At 36.0% G+C, this 20,985-nt stretch overlaps 1 protein-coding gene across 1 annotated transcript in view; it reads left to right on the top strand.

Moving 5' to 3' along the window:
- The window catches only part of DYNC2H1 (dynein cytoplasmic 2 heavy chain 1), a 180,898-nt gene that overhangs the window by 105,444 nt on the left and 54,469 nt on the right, over positions 1 to 20,985 (top strand). The window contains exons 77-82 of the mRNA XM_074153785.1: positions 4,051 to 4,176; positions 7,494 to 7,604; positions 9,543 to 9,698; positions 11,701 to 11,776; positions 13,875 to 14,086; positions 15,932 to 16,036. Coding sequence (XP_074009886.1) covers positions 4,051 to 4,176; positions 7,494 to 7,604; positions 9,543 to 9,698; positions 11,701 to 11,776; positions 13,875 to 14,086; positions 15,932 to 16,036 — 786 coding nt within the window. The remainder of the gene's footprint in view (positions 1 to 4,050; positions 4,177 to 7,493; positions 7,605 to 9,542; positions 9,699 to 11,700; positions 11,777 to 13,874; positions 14,087 to 15,931; positions 16,037 to 20,985) is intronic.

The following is a 20,985-nucleotide window of genomic DNA, read 5'->3' as shown; positions in this document are numbered from 1 at the left end:
CAAATGTTAACCAGTTAATTGTTGATGGGACTTCCTAAACAGAACTTTTTTATTACAAGTCTTTTTAAAACACTGTTTAGGATCAACCATGTGGGAAAACCTTCAGATTTCAGGAATAGGCGTACAACACCAAAATTATTTGCCCAGCCATTTTAACAGTTGGTTTTTGTCATGGTATACAACTTCTTCCCTGTTTTGCATTCACACAAAACTAAACTGAGTGAAAATAATTCCCCTTGAGTAGACTTTAATCAGGAATTGTACTGTTAACAAATCACTTCATATTTTCCGTGTTTGTTTCAAAATTGGATTTATGCAGAGGTGTTGAAAACAACTTTTTTTTTTTTAAGAAGAATTTTTCTGTAGCTGTTAGATTCATAGAATAACTTAGGTTGGAAGGGACTTCTGGAGATTATCTACTTCAACCCCCTGCGGAGAGCGGGAAGTCCCCCCTCCGAAGTGGAGAGCCCACAGTATCTCTGGGTAACTTTTTCCAATATTTGACCACTTGCACAGGAGGATGTTTCTCCTAATATTGAATCAGTATTTCCCATGTTCCAACTTATGTGCATTGACTCATACCCTATCACCATGTGCCTCTGAAAGAGCCTGGCTCTATCTTCTCTGCATTCTTCGATTAGGTAGTTGTAGACAGCAAGAAGGTCTCCTGACTGCTTAGCTAAACAAACCCTGCTCAGTGTGCCCTGAGCTTGCTGGTGGTCTGCTCCAGAGTCACTTCAGTATGACCATGTCTGTCTTGTATTGGGAAGCCCAAAACTGGACACAGTACTCCAGATGTGGTCTCACAGATTCCAAAGAGAGGAATCATTTCCCTGGACTTGCTGAAAGTTTTAAAGTCCATTATGGAATTGGCCTTTGTTGCAGGGGCCTGTTGTTGACTCGTATTCAACTTGTTGTCCATTAGGGCCTCCTTTTCTCCAAAGCCGTTTCCTAGGCAGACCCCAGCCTGTACTGTTTTATGGTAATTCCATCCCAGATGTAGGACTTGGGTTGTTGAACTTCATGAACTGCCAGCCTGTTTCTCCAGCCTGTTTTGGTCCGTGTGAGTACCTGGCCTTCCAGTGTATTGGTTGCTCGCCCTGCCCTCCACCCGCTTTGGTGTTATCCATTAGCTTGCTGAGAGTGCATCCAGTCATGTAACCAAGGTCACTGATGAAGACATTAAACAGTTCATCTCTGAAGGATGCCACTTGTTACTGGCTGCCAGCTGGACTCTGCACCACTGACCATCCTCTGAGCCCAGCAGTTCACCCATTTTTCTGCCTATATTATTTTTCACTTCTCCAGCCCTTATTTCTCCAATTTGGTGATAAGGAGGGTATGGGAGACTGTCAAAAGCCTTACTAAAGGTGTACAACATTCACTGGCACCCCCTTGTCCATAGTGACAGTCACCTCATCATAGAAAGCAATGAGGTCAGTTAGGCATGAGTTGCCATTGGTAAATCTATATTGGCTGCTTCTTATCACCTCTGTGTTCTTCATGTGTTTAGAAATGGCTTCTAAAAGCACTTTCTCCATAACCTTCCCAGGGACTGAGTGGAGACTGACAAGCCTGTAACTAGCTAGATCTTTCTCCTCCTTGTCCTTCTTGAAGATAAATCTGACATTTTCCTTTTTCATAAGCAAACACCCCAGATCAACATAACCTTTTGAAGATGAGAGCAAGGAGTAACATTAGCTGCCCCCCCAACACTCTTGAATGCATCTTGTCTTGTCCTGTGGACTTTTTTATTTCCAATTGTGTTGAGTGATTCCTAAATCTCTCCGTCTCTCCTGTGAGTATTGCTTCACTTCTGCTTGTAGCTTTGGGAGGCCTGAGAACAAACCTCAGCAGTGAAACCTCAGACTAAAAGGGTCAGCCTTGTCCTTGTGCCTTGTCACTGTGTGCCCTGGCCCATCAAGCAATGAGCTCACAACTCTCCTTGGCTTACTGTGACTGACAGGAACCTTACAGAACTCAAGAAATGCAAAGTCCTGCCCCTGGGAAAGAAGAAATCCTTGCAAGGATATAGGCAATAGATTGACTGGCTGAGGAGAATCTCTGCTGAAAAGGACTGGAGGGTTTTTGTAGACTACAAGCTGGACATGAGCCAGCACTGAGCCCTGCCAGCAGAGAAATCTTTGTGATGACCTAATAACAGCCTTTCAATACCTACAAGAAGGTCACTGAGCAAATGGACACAGCCTTTTTGCAGTCAGACATGTTGGGAAGACAAGAAGCAATGGGTATAAATGCTAACGAGATAGGTTACAACTGGATTTAAGGAGAAATTTTTTCACCATGAGAACAGTCAAACGGATTGCCCGGTGCAGTCTCCGTTCTTGGAGGTTCCCAGGAGTCCACTGGACAAAGCCCTCAGCTTCTGGTCTGATCTTTAATGGCCCTACTTTGAGCAGGAGGTTGGACTAGAGATCTTGCAGGATTCATTCTAACTTAAATTATTCTATGATGAGTGGTTTCCTAATATTCCTAATTCACATTACCTTTATAACTTTCTGTAAAACATTATTTTCTTCTGTCATTTGAAATATTCAGGGGAGGGGAGTTGTTATCTGGCTGATCGCTGGTTAGCATAGAAATGGAAAATGTCAAGTTTAATGTTACTTTTAAATAGTCCTTTAAATTGTTCCTTTCCTGGAATGTGCACTGGTGTAATATATTTTTCCCATCAAATTGTAAAGATCTAGATCCTACTGCCAGCTTATCTAGCTGTGAATGTTTCAGAATGCATATTTCTTACTCTGCCACATGTTTCTTATGTTTATCTCTAAATATCCTTACATGTTGGACTTTTAAAATGCAGCATGGTATGGTACTTGATTAAGGAACAGTACTGAAAGCTAAGTCATCTGAAAGTTGGCCTACTAATGAGAATATTTTTTATTATTTTTTCTAGCCTTTCCTCATGCAATTTGAACAGAACATAGAAGATCAGATTTTTATTCTCTGTTCAAACATTTTTCATATGGGAGGAAGAACAGACTGCTAAATTTGTGTGGCGTACTACCATATTGTCTGATCACTTTCAATTGTCTTCTCTTGGCTGTTTTAAATTATTTCAAGATGATATACTCAGTTTTATTTAGGCAGAGAGTATCCCTGTGTCATCATACTAAGCTAAGGCCCCAAGTTTCTTTAATAAACATTTTTAGGATAAAAAGACAGGATGGATTTCCTCTTAAGGGGTATTTGATGAAGTCATAATAGTTACAATAGTTCTATTTTGCTATAGCAGTACTGCCAAGACAAAGACTTTTCAGATTGGCTAAGACTACTTTCTTTTCAACCTGTCTGGTTCAGTGTTTTTTGTTCCTTATAGCTTCCAATTAGATTCTAAGGGAGAACTAAGGTGAATGTACTCTACAGATAGTCTAACATCGATTGTTGCAGTAATTGTGCCATGGAACAAGTCCTTTCTTTATTTTCAGTTTTCACTAATTCGTCTGAAAATTCAGTTTTGGATCTTATTTCTGTTTGAAGATCCAAATTTATTTTAGCCACAATATGGTACTATAAAAGATAAAGAAAAGACTGCTAAGCTATTCATGTTTCCCAGCTGGAAAGAGAGCAGCCTTAGTTTTTCACTCATCTCAATATGAAATTGAGTGTTTCTCTTCAAAGGAAGTGCTCCTAACTTATAGTCAAAAGAAAATTCATTCTCATTTATCTCTTGTTTTTGTTGTATCAGCAATTCTGCAGCAATACAGTTCAGTCACTGATATTTAAATTACTTTTTGAGTTCCCAGGGAATACGATCACTGTCACCAAGTGATGTATGTTTTTTCCATAAAAAGACTAGGTAATGTTGTTTCTTAAGAAACTCTGGTTAGGTAGGTTGTAAATAAAAACCTACATTTTCATTAATCTTTTCCCTACTTTAGTAGCTTATCACATTAGAGAAAATTCTGGTTATCTTTAGCACTCCTTCTTTTTCACATATGCAGTCTAACTTGGAAACATGATTTTGTATTTCAGTGTTAAATGAGATACAATAAATTCCTGATGCAACTGTGTCTTTCATTTCAGATTGCAATGGGCCAAGGCCAAGCTGACCTGGCGATTCAAACTTTAAAAGAATGTGCACGCAATGGAGAATGGCTGTGTTTAAAGAACTTGCATCTTGTTACATCTTGGCTTCCTGTGTTGGAAAAGGTGAGGATAACTAGAGAAGAAAGTGTTGGAAACCAGCAAGATTAGTATGCAACATTTCTGAAGCATTTCAGGCATTTCCATGGTGACATTTAAAATTCCAGCAATTTAAAAATAAACCTTTGCAGTTTTCTCAATCATGAATAAGGTGAAATGCTTCAGATCTAAGCAGCTCCTTCCTCTGTGTGAGCACTTTAATTTTCGTACAACATAGAGTATTTATACCACAGTGAGTGAACAAATGATCCTGTTAGGACTTGTGGTACTTTATGGGATACGGCCCATGTTTGCTGAACTCTGAATCTATATGTTTAATTTTATTCTTTTTAGTTTTGTCTTGTTTAGTTCTAGGACTTTCTTTTCAGTAGTTCTTTTTTGTTAAGTATAGCTTGTGTCTGAGTCACTAAGAGGGTTTTTCTAATTTGAAATTAAAATGTCTTAAGGTTTTATTGAAACACACTCTTACTTGTGGCATGTAAAATCAATAACTTGCTAACTAAATCAAAGTGACTTCACATGTATATCACTGTGAAATCCACAAAACAAACTACTCAAAAAAAGAAAGTGGGGAATTCCTATCAACAGTTACTACAATCTCAATTTTCCAGTTTCTAATCATTGTCTGTAAAGTGTACTCCATGCACATGAGCTTGGAGTCTGTGTTCTGTCTAGCAATGACCACGTGGCATGCGTGTGCATTTAACGTTCTTATAATCCATTATGAAAAAATGGGAAGGCAAAGCGAGATAACACTGATGTGTGTCATCTACTCTGAATATGATGGTGAACAGTAAGGAAGTGTTGTTAAGCCTGTTACTAATTATAAAGTTTTAGACCTTGTAAGTTTTAAAATATGGATATGTATCAGAAGTTTCTTTATGTTTCCAAAGGAACATAATAATGAATGTATTAAACTTCCTGCTGAACTTAATATAGACTGAGATTTGCTGATGTTTGACTCAGCACATCCCCTTGTCTGTTTTGTATACCAGTAGCAAATGCGAGGCTACCTAATTCATATGTTTGAACATTCTCTTAAGAGAGGTCTGCCTGTTTATAATTGAGTTTGATTCAGGTACATAAATTTAGTTCTTACAATCTTTCCATTTGAGAAGATGAAATATGTCTTTTGGTCAATGTGAACTTTATGAAGGTGATACCTTCACAGCTTACAGCTGACTGCGTTTAGCTGTCTTCTACCCAAACATGATGTATCAGAGGATGCATACTGCAGATGATTGCACTTGAACCATCATGTAAATTCCCTTGTTTTCTCTTCTTAAATCTGCTTCCAAGGCTGTGGTTCATTATCATATTTTAGTTTATTTCCCATAACATCCTCATAGACAAGTGTATGAAATACGGACCTGATTGTACCACAGTGATGTAGATTGAAAACTGGCCGAACTGCATGGCTCAAAGGGTTGTTGTCAGCAGCAAAAAATCCAGCTGGAGGCCACTTATCAGTGTTGTGCTCCAGGGGTTGATACTGGGGCTAACATTGTTTAACATCTTAATTAATGGCGTGAATAATGGGACAGTGCATCGTCAGCAAGTACAGATGCTACAACACTGGGAGAAATGATTGATACAACAGAAGGGTGTGCTTTCCGTCAGAAGGAACTTTATAGGCTGGAGAAGAAGGCTGACAAGAACCTTGTGAAGTTCAGCAAAGAGAGATGCCAAGTGCTTCCCATGGGGAAGAATAACTCCAGGTACCCAGACATTCGGGAGACTAACTGGCTGAAAAGCAGCTTGGCAGAAAATCCTGGGAGTCCTGGTGGGTAAGAAGCTGACTCTGAGCCAGCAACATGCCCTTGCAGCAAAGAAGGTCACCAGCCTCCTGGGCTGCTTTAAGCAGAGCATTGCCAGCAGGTCAAGGGAGGTGATCCTTCTCCTCTGGTCAGCCCTGGTGAGAGACACATCTGGAGTGCCTGTGTCCAGTGCTGAGCTACCCAGTACAAGAGAGTCATGGGCATACTGTAAAGTATGTACTTTAGGAAGTCCAGTAAAGGGCCAAAAAGGCGATGAAGGGTCTGAAGCATGGGTGATACAAGGAAAGACTGAGAGAACTGGAATTGTTCCATCTGTGGAAGAGAAGCCTTGGAGTAACTCTTGTTATTTAGTGTGTATTGGCTGATGGGGACCAAAGGACCAACGCCAAATTGACCAAAGGAGACAGAGCCAGACTCTTCTCAGTGGTGTCCTGTGACAGGACAAGAGGCCATGGGCACGAACTGACATACAGAAAACGCCATTTAAACATAAGACAAATTTTTACTGTGAGGATGGTCAAACACCAGAACAGGTTGCCCAGAAAGGATGTGGAGTTTCCTTCTTTGGAGATACTGAAAAACTGACTGGACAGAGTTCCAGGCAACCGCCTGTAGCTGACACTGCTTTGAGCAGAGGGTTGGACTATACAGTCTCCAGAGGTTCCTTCCAACTTCAACAGTTCTATGATTTTGGGTACCAGATGTAGTTTTGCCTAAATAATAATTTTGCCTGAAGAGCAGAATGATTCATTTGTTAACAGAATTTTCTTCTTTACTAAAAGCACAGAAAACAAAGTGATTATTGTTATGTTTTGGAGATTATAAAAATGAATGGATTGTGAGAAAATCTTTTTGAGTTTTTTGAGCAATTTTTCTTCCAAGACACATCAACAAAACTGTTGACATTGTTCTCAAGTCAGTTGTCAAAAAACTTTGGTATGTCTCTATCAGAGGCACATAAAGCACCAGCAGTATGTTTTCATACATTCAGTAATTACGTATTTTTTGTGAAGCGTTTGTATTTGAAATAGCATTTGACAATATTTATTCTCTTAGAACTCCATTTTACTATCTTCAGTTTTCTGTGAATCATGATATGTGAAGTGTGCATACAATAAACACTTGAAGAAAAAGAAATTAATATAGTTATACAGTTGTTGAAAGTCATCACGATCGGTTGTTGATATGCAGCCCACATTCCAGGCTTTCATCTTTTGAGATGCAGCCTTCTAGTATCTTTTTTCTTTACTTAAAAGAAGCAAAGAACTGCTATATATTTTTATTTAGGATCTGGGAAGGAGTTGCAAATATTTTGACAAGGCTAGGGTGAACTTTGAACTTGAGCATGGTGGGCATATATAATGTGTGGAGACAAGACATCGTGAACTATAGGCTTTTGAATAACATTACTAGTAAAAACAGCTAAAGAATTTTTAGAGAAATCTAACTTTCTAATTTAGAGTATTATAATTTTGTAAATTCTGTTCTGTATATTAAAAAACCACAACCCAAAACCTACTTCAATATATAACATCTCTTTAACAGGAACTGAATACATTGCAGCCTCAACCAAACTTCCGCCTTTGGCTTACTACTGAAGTTCATCCAAAATTTACTCCGATTTTGCTTCAGTCAAGTCTGAAAATAACTTACGAAGTAAGATCTGTTTGGAAAGCTTTTATTGCATGTTTTCAAAGAGTGAACTTTGATGTATAGTAAACTATAAGTTTAGTAGAATAAAGTTTGGACAATAGTCCAGTAGAATGCGGGCTATTTTCATAATTGGTTTTGTCTCGTATTTCAATTAGATGTAATACAAAAAATGCTATGAATTTATCTTGAAAGATTTTTAATGATCATTTGCAATGTATATGTAGAAATTTGCAGAAGCTGTGCTTTAAATGGAAGGTTTGTAAAATTTCTTCCCACACATTTTTTCCAATTGAAAGTCTGACCTGAAAGTATGTGTTTTGTTTTGTGCCCCAAATTCTTTTACGCATTTAATCAGTGTTTCTTAAAAGAAATACCTACACAGGTGCTGGGACATGGATGAAAAACAAGGAATTCCTCCTTCTTGATGAATGTACTCATCTGAAGATCACAGAACCACGCTTTCTCTTCCTTATTTTTCTTTTTGGCCCCTTAGCTTTTTATTCACTGGGCCCTTTCAACAAAAATGGCTCTTCTCCCATACAGCAGAATATACAGTTAGAAGCCTTTACAAAAAATTGGTAGTCTTGCTTTCAGAATGGATCACCCTAAGGAATAAGTGGACCGTGCTTCTCCAACTTGGTGTATAAGTGCTCTAATCATTTATGCATTAATGTCCATTATGGAAATCATGGATAGGGGTGCTACTAACTCTTCCATTGGTTATGGAGTGTGGAGATTTTGCCTACAGCTAAACCAAGAAGCTCTGACCTTTTAGAGTTCGATGTTGCTGACTCTCAAGAAGCCAAAATTGTTACACTTTTATATTGACTGCATGTATTTTTAAACTTCTGGGGTACCGTTTTTGCTTATATTGAGGTCTTCAGTGGTAGAGAAACTGCAGGACTGTATAGGATTGTCACATTTCTTTTCATCTAGTTTCTTGAACTTACTGATTCCATTATCTTTGGAATAACTGGAACTTTGCACTGAGGAAATGTTCTAAATCCTTTTGTTGCCTTTTTTTTTAATTTATAGTAAATATTTTCTTATCATGAAAAAGCAATGATCACCAATGACTTGACTAATAATATTTGATTATTATATTGTTGTGGTATGTACCTTAACTGTTACCAATCAAGATGTAGATAGTTCAAAAGAAAATCATCAATTGACTACGATACTTTGCAATTATTTTCCACAAGCGTGCGTATGCAATGTAAGCAACTGTGATAATCTTATGGAAACATTAACAAACATTATTTTTCAAAAGAAAGAAATAACATTTTTATAAATATGAAAATATTTTTTAAATCTCTGAAAAATTTACATTTATGTTCACACTTGCAAATAATTTGAAAATGTCTGGATATCTAATCAGTTGTATTACTTTTAAGCACTGTAATCGTTGTTATTGTATAGACTTTAACTGCAGTTATTTCTATTGGTTGTGAACACTACCTAACACTGGGTCAGAGAATAGCATTTTATCATACATGCGTACATACCATATCTATGTGCTAGCTAACAGAGTGCGGTGATGGCATAAGAAGAGTTGACTTTGATCACAGAAATGATAATTGGTAGTTGATTTTGTAAAATCAGGAGAAATGTTCTTGTTTGTGGAAAAAAAATGAGTTGACATTCATGTTTATATATTATGATAGAGCACTATTCTTTCACTAAGTTCTTTTAGTGTAGTTTACTCCTCCGATCAGTTACAATCCTGATCCTGATTACAATTTCCTTCAGTATGTTTAACTTATTTTCAGTATAAGATCATTCCATTTGTTACAAGCTGATTGTTTTCTTGTTAGTTTTTTTTTTTAGTTAAGAACTGTTTATCATTTCATTAAGTTGTAGATCATAAATTAGAATTTAAGAAAATAGTACATAAAAGTATCAGTTTTTCTGTCTAGAACAGTGTTTTTCCTTCCAATGCAGGCACCTCCAGGCCTCAAAAAGAATCTCTTGCGAACCTATGAATCGTGGACACCAGAGCAAATTAATAAAAAGGGAAATTTGTCTCGAGCGCATTCTCTCTTTTGTTTAGCATGGTTTCATGCTGTATGCCAAGAAAGAAGAAATTATATTCCTCAGGTAACAATTTTTTTGCTACCTTTTTAAAAATTTACCCCATTTATTAGCTTTTATACTTGGAAATATTTTTCATCAGGTATATATTGGGTCATGTTCAGAGAGGAGAAAAGCTTGGGTATTTCTGGCGCCTGCCTTCATTATTGTCTCTGAATTAATTGCTAAATAAGATCTTGGTAGCCTGTCCCTCTGAACATTGCTACTGCCTGCATGGGGTTATCTTGTGATTTGTGTAGTATCTGATACTGATGCAGGAGTGAAGTTCCATGGAAAAGATTCTGTGAATCCTGTTTGAATGGGACAGGAAAAAATATTTCGGAAACATACACATTTGAATGGAAGATGTGAGAAAAGAGACAGTGGTGCGAAGGAAGAGACAACATTGTCTGTTCTTTCTGCACACAAACCCTGTTCAAGGAGAAAGAACAACAAGGGAATTTACTTGTTTCTTGTGAGGATTATAATGGTTTTCAGAGACTGTGATGTAGTTTTTCCATTGATAAATTTTTGTTTAAGCAAACATTTCTTTCTGGCTGAAAATGCTTAAATTGAACAGAAAAAACCCTGCTAACCAACAAACTGTTCTGTGTCTTGTTTATTTTATTTAGACTAGGGGTGAAATTAACCTGTCATCTGAAAGATTTGATCTGACAGAGCCTGGAATGTGTGCGAGTTTTTTTACTAGTTTTGACTTTGTGATTTATAAGGTTGTTTTCCTCTTGCAGTAACAGAATTTGAATACGGTGTTCAAGAAGTAGAATATTTGTTTAAAGTACTGATCTAACACATGAAGTCTCATTTAGCTTTGTTCGAACTCACATTCATTTACCACCAGCTTTCCAAGTAACACAAGATAGGTTACTGCTTTCTCCTTAATTCCACTGTAACTGTGTTTGTCTCGTGCAGACTTAGTGATTGTTTTATATATCTTAAGCAAAGCTTAAGATTACCAGTTTCTAACATTGCAATTAGTCCCCAGCTAGAAGCTCTTGTGTTTTATAATGAATTTCAGGTTGGTTGGGTCCATATACAGATCTGGCAAAAAAAATACAGGAGCACTGTTGAGAGACTGCAGCCTCTTTCCAATTTATGACCTTCATGGTGACTGGCTGGTAGTGTGATGGTGATCTGTGGAGCAGCTGCAGGCCTGACCTGAGACTGTGTCCATCTCACCAGACACATGCATGTTATCTGGCACATTTGCATGTTTCTCATCATGAGTCATATGCTCCTGTTCCTATAATATGATGCATATGCAAAGGAACAACCATAAGAAGATACAGCAACAGGAGATAGCTTTGAGATCTGGATTTCCTAAGTACTGTATCATATATCAGTATTTATTTATACTTATCCATTTACATTGAAAGGTTTTTGTGAGAATTGCATACACATTACACATTAATGTTATATAAAGAATAATGCCACTGAGAACAGAAAGGAGGTACAAACTGAGAATGATTAAAATTTGCATATGGTTGTCAGCATTTTTGCTGTAATAGTAGCAGTAATCGCTGCTTTACTCATTAGATTTTTTTCTGTCAGTAGAGAAGTGACATGAATTAAGGAATAAGATGATGAAAGTATAATGTAGACTCTGTCTGAAGAATCAGACCTATTTATTAAAATCCAAAGGAAACTGAAATGCAAAAAAGCCCTCAAAAATTAAATCATAATTCAACGTATGGTTCTAGTTACAGATGTCAGCAAGTGTTAGCTGAAGTATATACTGTTGGGAAATAAAAGAATCTTAAGTTTACATTCCTCTCACTTAATGGATTCTAGTTTGTATAAGTATGTAAATTTAAATGTGCTGGTAGAGCTGATGGTTTTTTATGCTACCTCCAGTGAACGTTTCCAAAGATGGACTTTAGAGGACAAAGATTGTCTCTTTTTTCTTTCAGTATTAAGTATTATACAGTATTCAGTAACCACCTAATATTTGTATTTTACTTCATGATCATCGTGTGACTAATTAAATTCTTTGGATTTCTTTTAATGGTAGGGTTGGACTAAGTTTTATGAATTTTCTTTGTCTGATTTCCGTGCTGGTTTTGACATTATTGATAGACTCTTTGAGGGTAAGTCACTTCTTAAGGAATGATTTCTCACCTCTGTAGCATAACCCTTCTGAATGTCTCTCATTTAAAATTTGTAGAATTTTAAGAATTTTCACTGTAATTTTTATAAATTGGTTGCTTTGCATGACTGTTTTGTTTGGAGTGGAGCCATTCTATTAAAGGCTGCTTTGAAGATATTTAAATTTTGCATTTGAATCTTCATTGGAACATTTTCACAAATATAAATGCATGATTAGGTAGTTAGGTAACTACGTCAGTATGGGAAGCAGTCTGACCCTGAATCAGCTGTGCTTAGACTTCATCAGGCTTTTCTGGACATAGGTCCAGACTCTGAGGGTATGTCTGTATTTGTAAATTGGACACAGGCTCAAAACTGTTCCATGAGCAGGTTTATTTTTTCCCATATTTGGCTTATGCAGACTGACATTCTTGTAGTCAGTGACAAGGCATGTTTTGTCAGATAGCAGAGCCTGGAGACTCTTTACAATAGGCAGCAGGTAAGAGGTTACCTTTCTTTTTAGGACAAAAGAGAGCTTTGCTGTATGGATGCAAGACACCTTGTGACATCTGACCTTGGGTTCAAGCATGATCTGCCTCATTTTACCATTAGTAAAGATGTTGCATGAAGAGCTTTATCTTTCTAAAACACGTAGATAAGAATGGAGGTGCTGCAAAGCTCATCACCAGTAAGCAAAGCTGGAAACGCAGGGCAAATCATAATTCTATTTTTGGGAGGTTGGGTAAACCAGTAATTTCTTTCTGTCAAGAACTATTCTGCTCAGCTTCTTATTTTCAGAGGAATAAATAGGAAATACAGGAAAGCCTGAAAGATAGTCTTCCATCTCCATTCCTTCCCCGTGTGAGCTCCCCAATATATTGAATAAATGAATGAATATGAATGGGGTGCTTAGGGACATGGTTTAGTGGTGGTCTTGGCAGTGTTAGGTTAACAGTTGGACTTGATGATCTTAAAGGTCTTTTCCAACCTAAACAATTCTATGATTCTAGGAATTCTTCATACTGAAACTCACTGTTAGATAGAGCCCACTTCATTGTTCTGTTAAGTAGCATAGGAATTTCTTAATATTAGTTAATATGAAAAAGGTGATTTATGATCATTGACTTAAATGAAATTTATGGATGATTAGTACGTCTGGAATGGGACCTTAGTTATTAGTTGAAACATAGAGTGATGTAAAGAGATTAAATCACTAACTATCAAGGAAAATCATTAACCGTTGCTGTGAAGATAGCTTTTCTTACTAAGGAATGATCGAAGTACTTGAAAACAATAGTTACCACCAATAAACCATCCCTTAAAGTAATTGCTGCTTCCTTTTTTCAAGGGCCTTTAAGAAGTACCTTTTTGATCAAGCTCTTACGTGCCTATGAAAGCTATAGGGTATAACTACTTTGTCCCATGTAGTTATTTTGGACAACTGCGATAGAAGGGAGGGAAAATAGGTTATTTTGAATTTGTGGGATATAGCTAAGCCAAAGTAATCTAATTGCAACATCAATCTGACCAGGAAACTAATAGTAACATGCTTTATTTTATGTGCTATGTTGTGTGATGTATAATGATTTACAAAGTACCTTTTCTAGACATCTTTGTATTTGAAAGACAACACTTTCAGTAATTTTATCTATTTTGAGCATGACCTGGTTTTGGTTCAATCGATCAGTTTATTTTATGAGATCAGATGGTACTGTGATATGAAATAGTGTATAAAATTTTGAGCACGGGAAATTCTTTTTATTTATGACAAAGGAGCACTTAATTAAAATTTTTATACCATCATTGCTGAAATGCATATAACCAACTGGTTTATCTATAATAAAAAGCACTTCAAGACTAAAGTAATATTAATAACTCATTTTTAAACAGTGTTTGTTTTATCAATGACAATTATTTACAAACTCATTGAAGTTTCTGCAACCTTTATTATTTAGTAATATAGAAGAAAAACAATTAGAAATTAATTATTTTATGTGTTTGTATTTTTTTTTATTTCACTGAAGAACTGCAATGATAAAAAGAAATACTTAGAATGCAATGCCATCTATTGATACAAAACTAATGCTAATTAATTTGTAGGTTCCAAAGATTTTCAGTGGGAATTTGTGCATGGCTTGTTTGAAAATGCAATTTATGGAGGCCGTGTAGATAATTACTTCGATATGAGGGTTCTGCGGTCCTACTTGGAGCAGCTTTTCAATTCACACGTCATTGGCAGTTTAAATGCTAGAGGCAAGAAGATGACTGTTTTCCCATGTTCAATCTCTTTGCCGAATTCCTGCAGTATTTTGGTAGGTATACATCTTCTATCACCTAATACAGAAACTAAAATAAGTTATTTTCAAGAATTATTCTTGGAAATAATTCCTCAAATAAAACCAGAGTTACAGTCCAAAGGATACCTCCATTTATTTTAGACTTATTTTGTGTGGAGCACTAATTCTGAAGTTGTCTTCAGAACTATTCTGCTAATTTGTTTGGTCAGTCTGCTTTTTCATGATACCTGGTTGAACCGTGGTGCAGAGCAGCATAGCTATGAAGAGCTGAGTAAAATAATCTGGGTCAATTTATGATGAAGAAGGATATCATTACATTTTTATATAACTTAGTATATTAACATATTAGCACTTTTGTACGGACTGCTAAACATTCTTATAACTCTGGATGAAATAGGAAAATCTAAATATATCTCCTTATTTACAAAATATATCAGCTTTCTGACATAATCTGCTAACATGCTGTGAAGCTGTATGACATTTTATTTGGAGATAAATATGGAATCTGATTCTCCTTTAGTATTCTTTTCATGTAAACAAGAGGGAATTCAACAGTGTCTAAAGAACTGATCTCTCCCTATTCTTTCACGTGCTATTGTTGCTATTGCTATTATTAAGATTCATTTACATTTTAATGTAGTACTGCATACTAGACCTCCAGTATGAGTTGATGTAAAGGGAATTATGCCTGTTAAAATAAATAGCTGTCGTTTGGCATTCTCTACCTGGATTCTGGCTGTTTAGGTTTGGGCTTTGTTTATTTCTTTACTTTAAATATGACGGTTATTTTCTACAGATGTGCTGAGTTAAAATCATAAAGACGGAAGGAATAAACAAACCAAGCTGGTCTCTATTCTTGTAGATAGTATGGTCAAATAGATGAACCTTGCTTCTTGCCTGCACTGCATTTAATATCTCTCAATTTCTTATATGATTATTTATGTGAGTTTATACTTGTATGTCTCAAATATTTTTTTGCAAGTAGTTTTGATGAGTAGAACACTAATAATAAAGTTAAATTTGATTACTTAAGTTAATTGGAATAATATCTCTTAGTAAATAGCGTTCCCTCAGTGTTTGATGTAGAGGTCTGCTATGGTTGTTATCTCTGAAGTGAGATTCTGTGTCAAAATAAATTGTGCACGCCTGGGACGTGCTCCCGCAAGCAAAGGACAAAATGGACATGATATAATGCAATAAGGTGCAGCCAGACTTTCAAATAGTAAATATTTTTTGCCTTTGAAGCCACAATATAAGAGACATCCAGCACCAGTCTACCCCAGTCTGCAAGGCCTCTTTCTGTTTTATACAAGAGCAGCCTCACTAGTGACTATTACACTATAACCACTATTGATGCTATTTTGCATTTCCAGTGATCATGCAAACCCATTTTTACCTAAATGATTTCACTTTCTTTGAGTGATATCTTCATAGATTTAAATAGAAGTGAGTACGCTTCATTTTAGAAATATGTATTATAGTCTATTATTCAAATTCCAAATGCTGAAACCTTTTTTTAATATTGTCATTAATCTTACTTTTAAGTTTTGGACAGAAGTATTGTAACTACTTTTCAGAGACAGTCTTAGCATATTTTTCTTTTCAGTTGATAGCATCACTGTAATCAGAATTGCTTTCTGCTCTTTTAGAGTGGTAACACTATATAAAAGAAGATAGTTTTTATAAATAAAATAAAGACATTTATAAATAAGATTACCAAGATATGTCATGTGTTATATACTTACTTTAATCTTTGTGTTATTCAGTGCACTTAATGAAATCCTTTTCAGCATATGTTGTTAATTTATAAGCTGAACAAAAAGTTCCCTCAGTTACGTTTATTCTTTTCTTCTAATGCAGGATTATCGTAATATTATTGAAAGCCTTCCAGAAGATGATAAACCTGACTTTTTTGGCCTGCCTGCTAACATTGCTCGTTCATCACAACGTATGATCAGTTCCCAGGTAAAGTTACATTTTCCATTGACCTCTGAATCTTTTCTGCATCAAGTATAAGCTAGAGGACCCAACCACTGGTTCATAAATAGGAATTTCTGTAAGAAAGTCAGAGTAAATGGAGACATTTTTTTAATGCTTACTTTGATCTGTAGAATTTTTTAATACAATAAAAATTATCTTTAGTTACAAAGATATTAATTTAGGACTTAAATAAACAAAGAATTATTGAGAGGTTTACAACAATATAATTCAGTTCATGTTGTAGACAATCCACGTACGTAAGTAGTTTCACTAGTCCTACTTATACTGTTAATCTAACTCCTGTCAGTGGGATAGTTCTTTCAGCTGCTGTTCACTGCAAGTTAGGGTCTTAGTTTTGGTTACCAGATTCTAATACAGTAGTTTGACTGGTAGAATATGGGTAACGTTTTATGCTTTTTCTGAGAGACAAATTCTGAAGAATTCTCCCAGTAGTAAGAATTCTATCTTTACTATTAGAAAAGAGAAATTTTGAAAAAAATGTTGTTCTCACTGGAGAATAGCCTACAACTACTTAGGCACGTCATGAAATTCTCAACGTCATGAAAAGTAAGTTCCAGGGCTTTTGTACATTTTGGTTTAAAAATTCACTATTTTTAAATATTTCCATTATTGTTTTAGCTACAAGATATGCCAGATGGCAATATCATAGTCAAGAGTTCTCAGCTATCATTTAACTGCAGTCTACTCCCGATTTAAATATATGTTTAATATGTGAGAACACAATTATCTTATAGTGCTGGAATAATAGGCAATGATCAAAGATTTTTCACCTATTTGTTTTAGAGTTGTATGTAGAAGCCTCAGTGTGGTTGAGTGACCTGGGTCACCCATTATACTGGGTACTATTAATGGCACAGCTGGTGCAGCTATTCTTCTTGCCCTTTGTGGAGCCAGAAAATACTGAGTGTCTCTCTTGTTCTCCTCATAACTTCGATTTTGTCAGTCTAAGAAGGGAAAAGATGGAGTGATTTGAACTCTGGATGTCTTCATCATCAGTACGTTGCTTGGTTTTCATTGCTAATATCATTTCCCATAGGTGTCAATTCACTGTTTTGAATCATCTGGACACCCCAGTGTATTTAAGACATCTACTAGGAGCTGCCAAATATGACACAGGACCTGAGTGAATACATTTTCTTGGTGGGCCCGCAACTGGAAGTCAGGGGCAGAATGGCACTAGAAGCCAGTGTTTAAGCAACTGATTCCCACTGCTTGTGTACCCTGATCCACTAGAGCATGGATCTGGAGGTCCTGTGTCATATCTGCCTATCCATAACATTTTCTTGGATAACACAGAGAGTCTCAAATGGCATTATGCGTAACAACTGAATTGAGCCACTGAGGCCTAGAGTCTAGGGAGGAGTTTGGCTAAGAAGTGGCTGTTCCTCAGGCTGAGTTGAAATTTGGTGATGCTCATAGGCAGTTGAAAGTCCTTCTTTTGTTTATTGAGGTTTACTGGGAATTCTAATGCCTTTTGGCTCAAGTATGGAGCATGTTTAGGACTTCTAAGCAAAGCTTAAATTCTTTATTCTATACTTTTTCATTGCTTTTTAGTTAAGTCTGGATGAGAGCACGTGATTACTGTATAAATGCAGTTTAACAGTACAAATATTTAACTAGTGATTAGCATAGTTTATTTGACTGGTAAATTAATTGCCTCAGATAACATGAAAGTTGATTGAATTGAGAATCTTATATCAGACCTGTGAAATGAACTGCTCTGTATATCAAGGGTCACTTTAACTTTCTGCACAGCCCTAGCCCTATCTTGTATAAGGACAAATTAGAGGGAAAAAAAAAAATATATGTTTATACATAATACCATATTGGAAGGAACCTCAAGGATCATCTGGTCCAAACTTTCTTGGCAAAATCAATTGGAAGTTCCCTATAATTTTAGAAATTCTGTATAATTTCAAGACTTAGAATTACATTTTTAAAAAAAGGTATCTAACTGTTTGCTCACACTCACCTAAAAAGGGCTCCATGCAGAAGTTTCTTATTGGTATAGGATCTTTGATCTGTTAAAAAAAAATTACGTTTGAGCATTGCATTTGTTGAAAATCAAATACTGTGCTGGTAAATTTGTTTAAATATATCTGTTCATTTAAAACCATAGATGTGGATTTACATAGATTGTGAAATTTTTTGGTTTATTATTAGCAAAGGAAACTACAAAGCAATATAAAGACAAATCAGTAGGATGAGGGTGCACAGGGTAATATGCTGAGCTCAAGAGCTCCTCTATTACAAAGCCAAAAGATGCACCAAGACTCACTGAAGCTCTGTTTGGTTTTGTCTTAAATTTTTTTACATAAATATCAACTTCAAATGCTTTTGTTTCTGTTAGAAACACCATAGACTGCTGATAATTTTATTTATTTCAGCTATGCTTATATAACTTGTTAAGAGCTGTAGTTGTTGAAAATGCTAGTATTTGAAAATAAGTCCTTAGTTAACCTCCACGAAACCAGAATCAATTCAGAGTTTTTGTGTGAAGGCAAAAAGGTAATGAGCAGATTTACATGCAGACTTGCACTCTACTGAACTGGTCTGTCATAGTATTGATTATAAACTATGGATTATAATCTTGAAAATATGAGAATCCTGTAGTTACCATTCTGTGAGAGGCTTCTTTGTCACAGAAGAGATTTCCTCATCCTTCCATTAATAGTTTGTGGTACTTCTTTAAGTCTTAGGCAATTTAAGCAACAGAAATGGGAGATTCAATTGTCTTTCTACCTAACTGTGAATCCTATTCCCATTCCATTTCTGACAGTTTGGCAGCTGTCTTAGATCCACAGGTGATCCACGGTTCACAATCTGAAATTGAATTATTGCCTTCGAACAGGAGTGTTTCTCATAAATCCATTACCAAGCTAAAGCAGAGAAAATCTGAATGAGTAAGGTAGTGAGAAATAAGTTGCTGCCAGCTCAGTCACCATGTCACTAGCAGCAGAAAGGTGAAATTTAATCCACTACTTCACTCATTCTGTGCTAAGTATGTGGTATATTCTCTTATAATTTACATCTGCTACCCCATATAGAATCATAGAATCATAGAATCATCTAGGTTGGAAAAGATCCTTGGGATCATCGAGTCCAACCATATAGTGTCTCATCTACTAGCCATTATAATTTCTCAGTCTTTATTTTTACTAACGTCATCTTCCTTATGCAAAGATGTGCAGAATTGTATCATCTACACCACTGAATAGGGGAAGTTACCCCAGGAATAAGGGAAGTAGTTTTTTTTAAAAACATGTACTTTGAAGTTACTTGTTCAAACCAAGTGATGGAAATTTCAGCTTTAGTCGTATGTTCAGACTCAGAGATTTAAAATAATCATTTAGATATACATTGTTTTTAAGTAAATTGTAATTAGCAATCTTTTATCTGTTCAAAATCTTTTAAAATAGATATTAAAATAGGTAACACTATGATCTATCCTATTAACCATGAAACTAATGTAATTATATCGCAAGAAATCTGATATCATTTTATGACATCGTTTCACTACATGAGGTGGAATTCTTAGATAATAGAAATGTAGATTTTATATAGACTTTCTGTGAATATTATTTGTTTTTCATGTATGGGAGTGATAGTTTGTATTGCTGCAGCAAGACACTTTGCTGGAGCAGAAATTTGCTGCAGTACAGTGCAGCACTTTGCAGTCACAGGAAGATTTCTCCTGTAACCTACTGCATTGCTAGTATTTGGGTAAACCTAAAACAGCACTAAAAAGAAATGGTCTTTTTTCAGTAACCTTGCAAATATTGATTATATTCACAGATTTTCTTATTTCCAGCAGAGAACTTCAGTTCTAATTTAAGAGCTGAATGTTGCTAGCTGTATTTTTTTAATATTGGTAATTACTACTTGAATTGTTAGAAATTACGTCTTACAACATTCTGTAGTGGAATTCAGAGCGTATTAAAACTGCATGCATACCAGTAAGAGCCATTTGGTTTTTAAGAAAATATTTGACTTAAATAGACGTGATCTTTTCAGCAACGACTTACTTTTTTTTTTTTCTGGATTTTGTCCTTAGTTGCTTTATGTAGGTAGAGCTAGGTAAATTTTTAGAGGCTGGATTTCTAGAGTTCACTGTGGCTCTTCGGTTCTGCCTTACCTGATGTTACGGCACGCCTTTGACACTACGTCCCTTACATTAAATATGGTGATGAGTAATCTCACATCTCTTGCTATGCTCTCTCTGCAGAACAGTGCAGTTAAAATAGAAGGGAACTCAGCTGACAGTGCAGCTGCAGGAGTCAGCATAGTCCGTCCTGTCTACTTTACACCAGGTAGAGATTTTCTGTACAGCTGCAACTCTCAAGTTTCCTCATCCTCAGCAAGAGTCCTCACCACTCAGTTACGGTCATGCTTCTTTCTTCTGATCTGATAAACACTGTATTTTTGCCTGCATATTGGCCTGTATTCAGGTGGTTTAATCTCTCAATGTAACCTATAACCAATGATAAGAGCAGTCGGAATACGTGGAGGTTTGTTTTAGGTTTCCTGTGAATGAGAAGGGTTTGTAATTTAGATCTTTCTCCAGTCACCTTCTTGCAAGGTGGGTTTTTCGGTCTGGTCTTTGTCTCTTATTCATCAGACCATATTTCTTTTCTTTTATGAATTCCTATGAACCAGTTTCATCCTATATTATAATTTTTAATGGAACCATACATAAAGTGTCTGAGGCAAAATAACATTTATCATATGTGATAAACAGAATTTTTGCAGACTGAAATGGACAGTCCTGTGTGTGCTTTTTTACACCTTGGAAAAGCAGTAAGAACTATCTTGTTCTGTGCAGACTTTAGCGTAGAATCATAGATTAGTTTGGGTTGGAAGGGACTCTTGAAGGTCATCTAGTCCAACCCCCCTGCAATGAGCAGGGACATCTT

Source organism: Numenius arquata, chromosome 1, assembly GCF_964106895.1.
Source record: "Numenius arquata chromosome 1, bNumArq3.hap1.1, whole genome shotgun sequence".
Classification (NCBI taxonomy): Eukaryota; Metazoa; Chordata; class Aves; order Charadriiformes; family Scolopacidae; genus Numenius; species Numenius arquata.
This window is presented reverse-complemented; position numbering and strand designations above follow the sequence as displayed.